The sequence below is a fragment of the Anolis carolinensis genome, chromosome 2, assembly GCF_035594765.1.
Source record: "Anolis carolinensis isolate JA03-04 chromosome 2, rAnoCar3.1.pri, whole genome shotgun sequence".
In the NCBI taxonomy this organism is placed as follows: Eukaryota; Metazoa; Chordata; class Lepidosauria; order Squamata; family Dactyloidae; genus Anolis; species Anolis carolinensis.
Window position 1 is genome coordinate 276,390,225 of NC_085842.1, and position 15,844 is coordinate 276,406,068.

Sequence of the window (15,844 nt, forward strand, 5' to 3'; positions counted from 1 at the left end):
AGAGAGCTAGACAGAGGGACTATGTTCCTGTTGGGTCTCCTGGATCACTCAGAGGCTTTCAGTACCATTGACCATGAGATCCTTCTGTGTCATCTCACAGGGATGAGACTGGGAGGCACTGTTTTACAATGGATCTGGTCCTTCCTGGAGGGCCGCACCCAGAAGGTGGTACTGGGGAACTCCTGTTCAAATCCCTGGCCATTGTCCTGGGGGTTCCCCAGGGTTCCTTTTTGTCCCTCATACTGTGTAACATATTCATGAAACCATTAGGAGAGGTCATCCAGAGTTTTGTAGTTCAGTGCCATCTATATGCAGATGATACCCAACTTTAAACCAGACAAGACAGATGTACTGCTGGTCTGTCAGAAAGCAGATCAGGGAATAGGGATCCAGCCTGTGCTGGATGGGGCCACACTCCCCCTGAAGACACAGGTCTGCAGTTTGGGGGTCCTCTTGGACTCGGCACAGAACCTGCCTTAGTTACAGGGTTGTTGTATGTGAAAGCCTTCCTTGTATTGTTGTTGTACTTATTGTTGTATTGTATGAAAGCCTTCGACAACACATGCCTTGATTACTGTAACACACTCTACATGGGGCTGCCTTTGAAGAGTGCTCGGAAACTTCAGCTGGTCCAAAGAGGTGCAGCCAGGTTGCTCAGTGGGAAGCGGACAACCCCCCTGTTGCAGAATCTCCACTGGCTGCCAGTCTGTTTCTGGACACAATTCCAAGTGCTGGTTATGACCTTTAAAGCTCTGGATGGTTCAGGTCCAGGGACCAGGCCATTTGGCTGACTGCATCCCCTTTGTATGAACCTGCCCAGGCCCTGAGATTTTCAGGAGCGGTCCTTCTTTCGGTTCCACCTCCATCTCAAGCTCGGTTGGTGGAAATGAGAGAGTGGGCCTTCTCAGTGGCTGCCCCGCAATTCTGGAGCTCCCTGCCCAGGCCAGAATGGCACCCTTCCTGCTGTCCTTCTGGCAGCAGACTAAAACCTTTTAATTCAGACAGGATTTTAAAGAAGGTTTTTAAGATGAATTCAGGGCATGCTGTGGTTTTTAACTCTATGTTTTAATGGTTTTTAACTGAGATTTTTAAATACTGTTTTAATGTTTGAATATTTGTATATTTTGAATTGTATGCTAATGCTTTTATGTTAAACCACTTTGAGTCTCCTTTGGGAAAGATAAAGCAGGCAATAATAATAATAATAATAATAATAACAATAATTTTAAGACCTTCATTCTTCTTTAAACAAGATGTACATTATCAAGAATATATACATATATTGTATATATGTACAAAGTTTTAGTTTCTTCTTCCAATTTACTCTGTTTTCCTAGAATGGTCTTGCTTTTAAAAAGTCCCTATAGGAATATGTGTAGTCTTTACCTGATGACACATATGCATTGTCTCCATTCATGTTGGCATTGGAGGATATGAAAGGTTTATCTCTGGCAATTAATCCAGAGTTGCTCATTCAGAAATAGAGGTCATCACCTGATATTATTTTAGGAATTCCTAAAGTGCTCATGTGAACTAGCACCACCACTGTTGTACTACATCATTGCTCCAAATACTGTACAAAACACACACAATGCCATAAATGCAAACAAGAGATGTTCATAAAACTTTTCTGCAAACAGCAGCTGTAAGAATGTGCTGGATTCAACAACAAAATGTTGCTACATCAAACAAAAATATACATTCATGAAGTCTTGGTTAAGTATCCTTTGGGTGGGGCAAACAAAATCAACAGTAATATTACAGTTCCAAAGTCCAACCTCTCTACTGATGCTGATATTATTTCAAGTAGTGTGTTACCCAATTTTGAATTGGAACTACATTTTTATTACTGTATCTCAAGTAAACATAAAAGAATAATGTCTCAATGTGTATAATCACAGAAGAAATACAGGGAAGGAAAACAGAACTGCATGGCTTGTTAAAACATGTACACAAAGATTGAATATCCCTTATCCAAAATGCTTGGAAGTGTTCCATATTTCAGATTTTTTCAGATTTTGAAAACTTGCATATATGTAATGTGATACTCTATCTTGGAGATGAAATCCAAGTCTAAACATAGAATTCATGTATGTTTCGTGAATACATTAAACACACCGCCTGAAGGCAATCTTATACATGATATTTTTAATAATTTTGTGTATGAACCAAAGTTTGATCACACTGAACCATCAGAAAGCAAACCCGATTTCAGAGTATTTGGATTTCAGAATTCCATATAGTGGATACTCAACCTGTACAATTTTCTAACAAACAGGATTTTCTTCATCAGCATTTACGATAGCATTCTATGAAGCACAAAAAAGTGCTGCTTAATAACCACACCTATAATTTATGACTCGATCTACAAGTTAAAACTCATAACCATAAAGAACTTAAACTGCCCAACAAGTTAATATGTATCATATAGTTGGGCGTTTCTTTCCTTTTTGCTTACTAATCAGCATGAATGGATCCTGATCAGCCTCAGGACTTCTATGTGTAAGTAACGAAAGTCTGAGCTTTCTCTGCCAAAATTATTACTTCTCTTAATGCCCCCCCACCACCACACAAACAATGGAGGAGTTTTAACAAGCCTCTATTTGCACCAATTGGCTAGTATTATATAATAGTAAAAACATAAAACTGGCCTCAGTGTAGAAGAATTTTGAAAAATTTCAAATAACATAAATCTTTGAACCTCTTCTACCCATGTGTAGTGTTCTGGTGAATGTTATAAAGTGCATAATATAGCCCATAGCCCCTATAAATGAATGTTTAGGCAGTATAGGCAAACTGATAAAAACAAGTATGTAACAGGAAAAACACTGATTTCATGCTAACCACCACAGTTAATATTTCAAGGCAAAGTTGAGCTTCCATTTGGTCCTCACATAAGAGATGGGAGAGCATTCCTATAGACAACAAGATCAAGTTGACGTTCCTCAGGGCAGTCAATATCCCTTCAGTATTATTCTAGCAAAAATATCCCTATGATGTTTATGCAGCATGAAAGACTTCTATCCTTCCCTCCAATCTGTTAAATGTAGAGTTATACTATTGTGCCAACTAGAACTGATAGGGCAATGTGCACCCCCAAAACCTGGCAAGTGCCTACTTCTCTTGCTTTGAATGACTCCAGCTACTTTCTGTTATTTCTGGAGCAGATCGAAAGGTAGTCCACTAGTTGTATAATGCTACAAGACAACAAAGAAAAGGTCTAACCATTACTAGGAGAAACACAAAAAGTACATTATCTCAACCATGACACTGAAAAGGTCTGTTTCAGAAATGAGGCCCTTGGGTAGACTTTTTGGTCTGCGAAGATAATGGGTCTGGATCAAATTTGAGGCATGTGCAAATGAGCGGGTGAAAGCTTACTTGTCCTAGGAAGCAAACAGGTATATGTGCAAATAAACCCAAGCCTTGCTCCAATGTGTTCCTATCATAAAAAATCAGTTTACTGGGAGACGCAAATAGCAGTGTTTTGACTCATATACATGTGTTCAGCAATGTCCAGAAAAACTATTGCTACCATCACCTTTTTGTTCACTGTGCATATGTGCTAAAGTTTCTCTCAATCTCTCTCTCTCAATCTCTCTCAGTTTCAATCAATGCCTTTACCATTTCTCCCAGGACTCTGGGAATAATGCTAATCTATGGTTTTCACCTGCAATGTGCTGAAGGAAATTTGGTGATAGGACACCACACCCTTGAGTATACATTGTTAACTGCTTTACCATCCCAGTCAACTTGCGAAGTAGCCATTCTGCTGTGTTGCTTTGTTTGGAGAGCAACTGGGAATTATCACTTACTTGGTGGGGCAATAGCAACTATAGATCAAATCGACAGAAATATACTGATAAGGGTTTTGTACAGCAGCAGACAGGATATTTTATAGAAAATCCTGGAGTTTTGGTTATACCAGGCATAGGCAAACTTCAGCCCTCCAGGTGTTTTGAACTTCAACTCTCACAATTTCTAACAGGTGGTAGGCTGTTAGGAATTGTGGCAGTTGAAGTCCAAAACATCTGAAGTGCCGAAGTTTGCCCATGCCTGGGCTATACTGTTTCATGAAGGTTCAGGGAGCAAACAAAATTTTGTATGTTCAGCGAGCATACAAAATGATAAAAGATTGTGTTTTTTCCATTTTATTTAAGGTATTTTGGCTGAGTAATTAATCCAAAATTTATTTGCTGTCCTGTAAAATACGATGGATTATTAATTATTCAGATGAGTGCCTGGGAGAGTTTTTAAGCTAATAAGATGCTTTGAGTTCACCTCCTTTTATGTGCAGAGACTTTCTGGGTGGTTTTTATAATTCCCTTGCCCGTTAGCACAGTTTGTATAATGCAATACACACCTGCTTCAAGCGTACTGTTCTGCATGCATGCCCAACCCTAATTAAGACTACCAAACACCTTTCATCTACACCTGCTAATTGATTCCGTGGTTGAGATAAGCCAATGATGGAACCAGAAAACTAATCTTAATAGAATGAGTAGGATGTAATTCTTAAGTATGGAGTGACAAAATGCATCCTGGGGGAATTAACATTCAGGGTTGTGGGTTTGTTTATGCATACTGTGACAAAGCCCAGCTCTGATTCAAATGTAACAGGACTCACTTTTAAATAGATATGCATAGCATTGTGCTGTGAATCCATGTGCTTAAAAATAGTTAATCTTCATAATAAAAATGATTTTCATAATCTAGTAAAACAAGCAAATATTTTGCCTAATATTCATTGCTAACTTGCCCACCAAAATCAGTAAGATAGTAAACTTGACTCATCTGTTCAATATTCAGTGGTCCCTTATTAAAACTGAGATATGTAGTTCAATGAAGTTCATTATATGGGAGGGGTTTTTGTCTTGAAGACAATGACATGCTGCAATAAGAAATCACCCCCATCAGGTTTTATTGCAGTCCCCAAATTTCTGGCACTGAAATAACTTCTTGGTTGGGCATTTTGGAGCAAGTTGCTTCTGGTGTGAGAGAATTGGCTGTCTACAGAGACGTTGCCCAGAGGACGCCCAGATATGTTACCATCCTGCCAGGAGGCTTCTCTCATGTCCCCACAAGCTAGAGCTGACGGGAGCTCACCCCGTCTCGTGGATTCGTACCAGCAACCTTCAGGTCAGCAACCCAGCTTGCACAAGGGTTTAACCTATTGTATCACCACAGCAGTATGTTCTCAAGTCACTTCTGACGCGATAAACAAAATTAGGAACACAATTAAGGTACCAAAAGAGGGAACTAACCAAGTTACCAAGAAAGCATAATCACGTCAAATAGCACAGTTCTAAATGTGAATAATTTTCAATGTCTCATGCTCTCCAATGCTGGAAATCTGGAGTCTAAATGAAAATTTCATGGGAGCAGAATTCTTATTTCAGGGAGCATCGCCTTCCTTTTACTCCCACTTGCAATATATCCTTGCACACAACAACTCCCCCACCCAATTTTACAAGTATTTTCTCAAGCTTGCAAAATCAACAAATTATACAGATGGCTCTTTTTTAAAAAAATGTAATTGTAGGTTTGCTTAGCATGGTTTTGAGTGACAGAAACTGCCAAACTTCAAAGTGTTGTGAATTATTGCAGAGAATGCTACAATAAGCTAGAAATGCAACTCTGTGGTAAAGTCCTTGAAGCTATCAGCATTTCTGAAAAGAAAACCAGTTTTGTGTTACACTCTTGCTCAGAATAAAAACAAGCCTGTTTTTTATTTACAATTTTTCAGAAGTCTTGGCTCATTTTTTTTCTCTGATTACAACCATGCCACAAAAAGGGGTTTGAACTTTTTGGAAAACAAAACAAGACTACACACACAGCCACAGCCACGCTAAGTAACAAGCAACCTAACATTTACATTTCAATTAGATGTGGATTGTATGTCCACTTGTCATCATGAGGAGGCAAATGAAAAAACCAGACAACAGAATGATCTAAAATATATAATAATGGTTCCTCAGTCACTAGCTGATAATACAAGCAGCTTACACATTATTCCTCACAACTTCGATGGGTAAAGAAAAACCTACATAGTCAGCCTCTGTGTCCATGGATTCAGTCATCCATGGCTTGAAAATATTTTTTTATCTATAAAGAAAACCTTGATTTTACTATTGTATATAAGGGACAACATTTTACTATGCTTTTATAAACAAATCAACATAAATTAGAAACTGTACAGACTCAAAACCTAGCCCTGTTCCCCTCCTTCAAGCCCTGGGGTGCATCTACACCGCAGGACTAATGCAGTTTGAAACCACTCGAGCTCACCACTTCGATGATATGGACTCCTGGGAATTGTAGTTTTACAAGGTGTTTCTCCTTCTCTTCCAAAGGATGCTGGTGCCTCACCAAACTCCAACTCCCAGGATTCTATAGCAGTGAGCCAGGGCAGTCAGAGCAGTGCCAAACTGCATTAACATCACAGTGTAGATGCACCCTCTGTTCTCCTCCTTCAAGATGTGGCCCAATTTCCTGATCAACAACCCCAAGACTCTGGATTTATTCTACAGAATTATAGCAGCTTCACTCCACCTTAAAACTGCCATGGCTCAATGTTATGGATTCCAAAATATGTAATTTTGTGAGATATTTACCCTTCTCTGCCAGAGAGCTTTAGTCTCCTAACAGGTAACAAGCTGCAGGATTCCCTAGCACAGAGCTGTGGCAATTAAAGTGATATCAAACCTCTCTAATTCTGCAGTGTAGAGGACTGCAAAAGCATGCCTTGTGGAAAGGGAGCTGCTCAGCCTCCGCATACCAGAGCAGGGTGGAAGCTTCCTCTCCAATGTAGAAAAAGGCATCCCTGGTGCAACCTGGACAGAGAGTTGTGTTTGTAGCCCCAGAGTGCAGTTTCTTCACTGAACCGTACTGACAGTGAGTGGCACTCCTTTACAGAAATACGAAAGCCAAAACCGCAAACCCTTCCCCAGCAGCATATTTGAGCATATTTACCGTAGCATACCACCAGCTTGCAAAAGCCATGGCTGAAACAGCGCAGGGCAGCTCCCTCCTCGCCTTCCCAACTTTGGTTTTGTTTCTTACTAACCGCAGCCCAGATGCCTGCCTTGCTTGCCTGTCCCTCCCTCCAGCAGGGCGGGCCAAATGGGAAAGGAGTGGGGTGGAGACCTGGCCCTATTGCTCCAGTAAAACCTGCCCCCAAAGAGGCAGAGAGATGGGGGAAAATAAGCAATTATTTGCCTGGGCTCCTCCTGCCCTCCAGACAAACACTTTCCCTTGCAGGAGGGCAGGGACTTAAGGCACATCTGCACTGTAGAATGAATACAGTTTGACACCATGGTTGAATTGCCATGATTCAATGCTACAGAATCCTGGGAGTTGTAGTTTCACAAGGTCTTTTGCCTTCTCTGCCAAAAAGTGCTGGTGCCACTGCCAAATTACAATTTCAATGATTTAATTAAAGTATTGTCAAACTGCATTAATTCTGTAATGCACATGCACTCTGACTCGACTGCCTTTGGATTTTATGTACTCCTGTTTCCATTCCAGAGTTTGTTTGTAGGATTATCTCTTGGACTACATTTCCCAGCATGCCCCAGCCAATGACTTGGCTGAAGAGTGGGGTCCAAAAAGTTATTTTTACCCAGCCTGGCCCTTTACTGGAAGGAAGGTGTGTCCCCTTGGGCATCATCTACACTAGTAAAAATGGGTGACTTCAAACCGCCATAGCTCAATGCTACAGAATTGTGGGAGTTGTAGTTTTAAAAGATCTTTGGCCTTCCCTGCCAAATAATGCTGGTGCCTCACGAAACCACAACTGCCAACCAACATGCCTGCTTCCCCCCCCCCGTCCCCCGCCTCATTGAGAGCACCTTTGAGAAGTAATTTGAGTGTTGAACTAGGAGTGCATCTACACTGCAAAATGAATGCAGTTTGACTTCACTTTAACTGCCATGACACAGTGTCATGGAATCATGGGAGCTGTAGTTTTACAAGATCTTTGACCTTCTCTATCAAAGACTCAACAAATGATTCCATAGCATTGAGTCATGGCAATTAAAGTGGTGTCAAATTACATTAATTCTAGATGCACCCAAAGACTCTGGAGATCAGGGACTGAGTCCCTGCTCAGACATGGAAATCCACTTTTTAAAAAAATGTGTCAAAAGCAACGTGAGAACATACTGCAAATCACTTCTGGTGTGAGAGAATTGACCATCTACAGAGACACTGTCCAGGGGATGCCCAGATGTGTTAGCCTGGGTGGCTTCTCTCATGTCCCCGCAAGCTAGAGCTGACAGATGGGAGCTCACCCCACCTTGCAGATAAGAACCGGCAACCTTCAGGTCAGCAACCCAACCTTCAGGTCAGCAGTTCAGATGGCACAAGGGTTGAACCCATTGCACCACCGCAGCTCACTGAGTGAGCTTGGGTGAATCACACCCTCTAAGGCTGAGAGTAAGACAGTGGTGACATTTTGAATAATACTTTCCCTCTGAGTAATACATTTCAAGAAAACCCCTTCATCATAATTTGGAGTCACATTGAGGGCACAAAACAACAACACATTGCAAAGGGTCCTAGCAAGGCCACCAATATCACACCTGCAAGAGGCATCAATGTGGGAGGGCTATAGACTACATCTGCTGGCATCAAATGTTGAGAAATCAAGACTGCATAATGAACATAGGGAGGTGCCAAAATGAGGAAGCATATTGGAAAATGTCTGTGGTGTAATGGGGTGGGGCAGAGAGAACGAGAATGCAGTATTAAAATCATTGTTTGGATTCTTTTTTTCAAAATGCTATCTTACAAGTTTAACTCTCAGGTGGATAGGGTATATCACTCTATTGCTTTTGTTTTTCAGGAGGAGGAGCTCTAAACACTAAGCTCCTCCCCTGGTTATTTTGCAAGGGAAGGGCTAATACCCAAGTCACTTCCTGGAGAAAGTATCTTGAACCAATTGTTGCCTCTACCCACAGAAATCAACTCCTTATATAACTGCCACTTAACAACCTGCGCCAGAAAACACCACATTTTTTCAGACATATATAGTTCAATATATCCAGAGTAATTTCTATTAAAACTCAAGACAGCTGCCATGTACTTGGGATTAGTGAGCCAGGATTCTAAAGGTGCATCTGTACTGTAGAATTAATGCAGTTTGACAACACTTTAACTGGCCCAGCTGAATGCTATGGAATCATAGGAGTTGTATTTTCTAAGGTCTTTAGCATTCTCTGCCGAAGAATGCTACTGCCTCACCAAGCTACAAATCCCAGGATTCCAAAGTAGTGAGCCATGGCAGTTAAAGTAGTATCAAACCGCATTGATTCTACACTGTGTAGATGCACCTAAAGTCTTAAGGCCGGGCTCCTAGTTTGATCCCCCTGCAGTCTGGAAATGGGAGCAGAAGAGCTGCTGTGCCTCCAAAGCTTTGCAAAGTTCTTGTGACATAATCTTTTATGGACATCAGCTAGCTAATAAAGCAGCTGTCGGAATCATGCATCTCTTCAGATGCGGCTGAACTGGAACTGGAAACACTAACAGCGCAGTCTATGGTAAAGAAAGCCACTGATTTCAGTTACAGTTACACCTGGAAACAGCACAACTAAAATAGTGTCCTATTTTAAAGTAGCTGCTGGGATTTAGAGAAAAAGACTGCAGACAATTCCCACCTCTACGAAATACATTAGAAATTAGTCACTGATCCTCTTTTATTGTCACATTCATAGCTCTAGTGCAGAGGTTGGTACTGCACAGCATTCCAGATATTGTTTGGATTAAAGCTCCCATCAGCTTAGGCCAACATGTTCCCCTCTGAACAAGTCTTGCCAAGAAAACCACATGATAGATAGACCATAAGTCGGAAATGACTTGAAGAAATATAACAACAAACCCAGCAATGTGCAGAAGGCCTCACGGTGATCTGGACACACACATAATAATCATCACCTATAGTCCTTAGAAGGAGGGTGGGAACTGCCGTGCTCTTTTTTCCATTTCATTATGTTCATCTATAGATCCACTTACTAGCGGCCAGACAAGATACAAACAATGAGAGTTAAAGAAAACACACACACACACACAAGTCCGAGAGCATTTGTAGCTGTCCAGTTGTTGGGCTGTTTTTTTTGGACTTTGATCTCCCATCAGATCTATCTAGCCTCATCTTCCAGATATTTGGGAGCACTCCCACACTGACCAGTTAGGCCACTGTGAATCCAGCAGAGAAGGAAGTGGTTTCAATGCATGGATGATGACACGTGGAGTCCAGGTTTTAAGTCTTGACAGTGCTTATACATGTATGCAATGCAGAAGCTGCCCTCAAACCAGTTTAAGACTCCACAAAATTTATGGCTTCACAACAGTGGAGGGCTTTACCAATCTGCGCATGTGCAGATTGGCAGAGCCCTCAATCTGTTTTGCCATGCAATGCAATTTATACTCAGGCACGCTGATGTGTGTTAAGGACTGTATTTGGGAGTATGCCCTGACTTTGGTTATCTCAGGGTGCATCTACATTGTAAACTGAATGCGGTTTGACACCAACTTTAACGGCCATGACTCAGTCTGGGCAATCATAGTTTACTTTGTCCAAGAATGCTAGTGCCTCCCTAATTGACAAGTCCTAGGATTTCACAGCATCGAACCATCGCAGTTCAGTTGGGGCCAAACTGCATTCACAGATGCATTCTTGATTTAAAACCCTTGAAGTGAGCTGCAAGGCATGCACTATATAAACACTGTGCTATCCAGCTGAATTCAAATTGCATTAAATGGTCATCGTAGATGTGATTCCCAGAAGCTCCAGCCCATTTGGAAAATTATCAGAAATTGGGGAGTCCAAGACACCAGGAGGATGAAACTTTGGGATCTGCGAATTTCTATCCAGGCAGTGGATTTGGTTCAGAGGACATCCAAAACATCTGGAGGGCCTCGGTCTTGTCACCTCTTCCCTTCAATGTTCAGTCTGACATGGAGAGACGTGGCACATGTTTAGGTGCAGCAATGTAGGGGATCAGTAACCACACAACGCGAGGCCTGTACATTCCCAAACCCACCTATAACCTGTATTTAGCACCTATAACTTGTATTTATGAATGCATTTACTACACTGTAGAACAGGCATTGGCAAACTTTGGCCCTCCAGGTGTTTTGGACTTCAACTCCCACAATTCCTAACAGCCTACTGGGGAGTTGAAGTCCAAAACACCTGGAAGGGCGAAGTTTGCCTATGCTCGCTGTAGACTGAATTCAGTTTGACACTGCAGTGGCGGAGTACTGGGCCCGGGCTGTGGCGCAGGCTGGTGAGGAGCCAGCTGCAGCCAGCTGCAACAAATCACTCTGACCTGAGTTCTAGGCCAGCTTGGAGCCTGCATTTGTCTCTGTCTTCGTTTTATATTAAGGCATTGAATGTTTGCCTTATATGTGTAATGTGATCCGCCCTGAGTCCCCTTCAGGGTGAGAAGGGCGGAATATAAATACTGTAAAATAAATAAATAAATAAATAAAACCCTTGTGCCGGCTGAACTGCTGACCTGAAGATTGCCAGTTCGAATCTGCAAGACAGGGTGAGCTCATGTGTGTCAGCTCTAGCTTGTGGGGACAAGAGAAGCCTCCCAGCTAACACATCCAGGCATCCCATGGGCAACATCTCTGTAGATGGCCAATTCTGTCACACCATTGTTCTCAAGTCGCTTCTGACACAATCAAAAAAGAAGTTTGACACCACGTGAACTGCCATGTTATGCAATTTCAATATTCAAGAACAGCTTTATTTATGTATTTATTTTGCTTTTCATTTACAATACCAATGTACTGTATGTATAGGAAATAAAATGGAATTGACTTTCAAAAAAAACATGTTTAAAAAAAAGTTAGCCAAAGATCAGAAACTTTTTAGGGACTTTCTGGCCCACTCTGTACTTTAGGGAGGCAGAGAAGAGAAATAAGACGTTTGAGAAACGACAACGGCCACAATCCTAAAGCACTGAGCTTCACGGGGTCTGGAAGCGCATTAAAGTAACAGTGCAGACGCGCTCAAGTTCGCTGTCTTGGGTCCCAGCCCAGGCGCCTCCACGTAGGGAGTGGGCAGATCCCTGCCTCTGACACACGCACAAAGGCCTTCGACTCCCCGCAAGTGGAGCCGCCGAGAGCCCCGTCCTTCCCCAATCGCGCTCACCGTTTTGCCAGCCTTGGCGGCGTGTTTTTTCCCCTTCGTGGGCTGCGACATGGTGCCTGCGTGTGCTCCTTCTTCGCCTGTTTACGGTGCCAAAGGGAGAGGCGGCGGCGGAGGAGGAGGAGGAGGAGGAGGATTGCGGCGGCGGTGAGGCAGCTTTTCCGACGGAGCCCCCCGCCGCTCCTCTCCGGTGCCACCCAAGTCCCTCCTCTTCCTGCAGCAAGAAACTCCCACCCAGCCAGCCCCGCATTCCTGGGGCCCGTCGGGTTTTGTGGGCCGGAGGGAGGGGAAGAGCCAGCAAGCCGCCCCGAAGGCTCTCTGGGCCAGGATCCTTGTTTGCCAAGACACGCTTTGGCAGGCTTGATCCTTTAGGCAAAGCCTGCTAGGGGAGGTTTCCTTGCCTCTTGTTTGGAGAGAGCTTAAAACCCTATCTATCACTCCAACCTTTGGGACTGAGCCTAACCGCCTCGCCCTTCTGCTTGCTGCTTTGGCCACACTGGGGTTTAGGCCTGCTCCCTCTTATCAGACAGAGCAAGGTTTCCTGACCACTAAAGCCAGTAATCGTGGGCTTTTTTTTTTTAAGATAAAGTCTGAACACACACAGGGACATCCACCTAAAAGTCCAAAGCTCACAAGTTGGACTATGGCTATTGTGTAGCTTCCCATAGGCAAGCACTGACTTAGGGTTATATTTATTTATCGTGTCAGAAGTGAACCGAGGGTACAAGTTTAATTATTTATTTATTTATTTATTTATTTATTTACAGTATTTATATTCCACCCGTCTCACCCTGAAGGGGACTCAGGGCGGATCACATTACACATATAAGGCAAACATTCAATGCCTTAACATAGAACAAAGACAAGACAAACAAGGGCTCCGAGCTGGCCTCGAACTCATGACCTCCTGGTCAGAGTGATTCATTGCAGCTGGCTGCAGCTGGTTGCTCAACAGCCTGCGCCACAGCCGTATATGTATTTGGAAACACAAAGATTAAAAAACTTGGAATGATTCTAAATTTCCTTTGACCAGAAGCTGGCCACTTGGAGTGCCTCTGGTGTTGCTGTAAGAAGATCCTCCATAGTGCATGTGGCTGGGCTCAGACTGCATTGTAATAGGTGGTCTGTGGTTTGCTCTTCTCCACTCTCGCATGTCATGGACTCCCACTTTGTAGCCCCTTTTCTTAAGGTTGGCTCTGCATCTCGTGGTGCCAGAGTGCAGTCTGTTCAGCGCCTTCCAAGTCGCCCAGTCTTCTGTGTGCCCAGTGGGGAGTCTCTCATCCGGCGTCAGCCACTGATTGAGGTTCTGGGTTTTAGCCTGCCACTTTTGGACTCTCGCTTTCTGAGGTGTTCCTGCGAGTATCTCTGTAAATCTTAGAAAACTATTTCTTGATTTAAGGAGATGGCATGCTGGCTGATACCTGAACAGGGGATGGGCCGGAGATGTCAATACCTTGGTCTTTTCATTGCTGACTGCTACTTCCCGGCAGATGTCATGTGGTGCAATGCTGGCTGAACAGTATTATTTCTCCAGTGGTGTGGGGCATAGACATCTTGTGATGATGCGGCAGTCTCATTAAGAGCCACATCCACTGTTTTAAAGTGGTGAGATGTATTCCACACGACATGCATATTCAGCAGCAGAATAGCAAAGCGCAAGGGCAGACGTCTTCACTGTGTCTGGTTGCGATCAGCAGGCTGTGCCAGTCAGCTTTCGTACTATGTTATTTCTAGCACCCACTTTTTGCTTGATAGTCAAGCAGTGCTTCTTGTAAGTCAGAGCACGGTCCAGAGTAACTTCCAAGTATTTTGGTGTGCTGCAATGCTCCAGTGGGATTCCTTCCCAGGTAATCCTCAGAGCTCGAAAATGCTTATCTGTTCTTAAGGTGAAAAGCACACGTCTGCGTTTTAGATGGATTAGGAATCACCTGGTTTTCCCTGTAATAGGCAGTAAGAGCACCAAAAGCTTCAGAGAGCTTCTGTTCAATCATTTCAAAGCTCCCTGCTTGGGTGGTGATGGCACGATCGTCAGCATTGATGAGACTCTCTGTGCCTTCTGGCAAGGCTGATCAGCTGTGTAGATGTTAAACATTGATGGAGCAAGCACACTCCCATGGGGCAAGCCATTCTTCTGTTTTCACCATCTGCTTCTCTGGCCATGGAATTCAACAAAAAACTTAGGTGCATCTACACCAGGCATGGGCAAAGTTGGACCCTCCAGGTGTTTTGGACTTCAACTCCCACAATTCCTAAGAATTAAGCTTAAGCGGCTGAGGGGGGAAAGGAAGGGGCCCAAGGCTCTTAAGAATTGCAGGAGTTGAAGTCCAAAACACTGGAGGGGTCCAACTTTGCCCATGCCTGAGCTACACTGTAGAATTCATGCAGTTTGACACCACTTTGACTGCCATGCCTCACGGCTACAGAATCATGAGAGTTGTTGCTTTGCAAGGTCTGTTGCCTTCTCCGCCAAACAGTGCGGGTGCTTCACCAAACTACAGGATTCCCTAGCATTGATACCAACCAGGTATCAAAATTAAGGCTTCGATTTGAGGCTTCAGTGCTTTGTAACCATACACACTTACCCAAATGGTATGTAAGAAGGTTTGCTGCTAAGTAGACATGCACAGCATATATATATATATAAAAGAGTGATGGCATCACGGCAATTCACAAAACAACAAAAGTACAGGCCCCCCAACCTCAAAATTTGACAACACAACCCATCATCCACGCCTCAAGGTTGATACAACAAAAAGAAAAGAAAAAGAAAGTCCTAATTAGAGGGAGAGCAATAATTTTTTTATCCAATTGCTGCCAGTTTAGAGGGCTAACCTCTGCCCACTTGGTTGCCTAGCAACCAGCCAAGGGACAGCCAGGTTTCAGTTAGGGGACAGGCAGATTTAGGCCTCACTTAGGCTTCTTCCACAGATTATCTAATTTGCACTGGATTATATGGCAGTGTAGACTCAAGGCCCTTCAACACAGCAATATAACCCATTTATAATCTTATATTATCTGCTTTGCACTGGATTATCTTGACTCCACACTACCATATAATCCACTTCAGTGTGCATTTTATACAGCTGTGAAGAAGGGGCCTCAGATAATCCAGTTCTGAGCAGATAATATAAGATTAGAAATATACAGTAGAGTCTCACTTATCCAACGCAAACAGGCCGGCAGGATAAGTGAATATGTTGGATAATAAGAAGGGATTCAGGAAAAGCCAATTAAACATCAAATTAGGTAATCGTTATACAAATTAAGCACCAAAACATCATATTATACAACAAATTTGACAGAAAAAGTAGTTCCATGCGCAGTAATGCTATGTAGTATTTACAGTAGAGTCTCACTTATCCAACACTCGCTTATCCAACGTTCTGGATTATCCAACGCATTTTTGTAGTCAATGCTTTCAATATATCGTGATATTTTGGGGCTAAATTCATAAATCCAGTAATTTCTACATAGAATTACTGTGTATTGAACTACTTTTTCTTCCAAATTTGTTGTCTAACATGATGTTTTGGTCCTTAATTTGTGAAATCATAACTTAATTTGATGTTTAATAGGCTTATCCTTAATCCCTCCTTATTATCCAACATATTCGCTTATCCAACATTCTGCCGGCCCGTTTATGTTGGATAAGTGAGACTCTACTGTACTGTATTTACAAATTTA

The 15,844-nt window shown here is 42.8% G+C and overlaps 1 protein-coding gene across 4 annotated transcripts in view; it reads right to left on the reverse strand.

Annotated features, from left to right (window-relative positions):
- cast (calpastatin) overlaps positions 1–12,484 on the reverse strand; it is an 89,469-nt gene extending 76,985 nt beyond the window's left edge. Inside the window, exon 1 of one of the 4 annotated variants that reach the window (XM_062972244.1) lies at positions 12,164–12,484. In XM_062972244.1, the coding sequence (XP_062828314.1) occupies positions 12,164–12,214 (51 nt within the window). In that variant the 5' untranslated portion in view covers positions 12,215–12,484. Of the gene's footprint in view, positions 1–6,972; positions 7,094–12,163 lie in introns of those variants that run through there. The other 3 variants (XM_062972241.1, XM_062972243.1, XM_062972242.1) reach the window with 3 other exon arrangements.
- Positions 12,485–15,844: the final 3,360 nt, after the last annotated feature.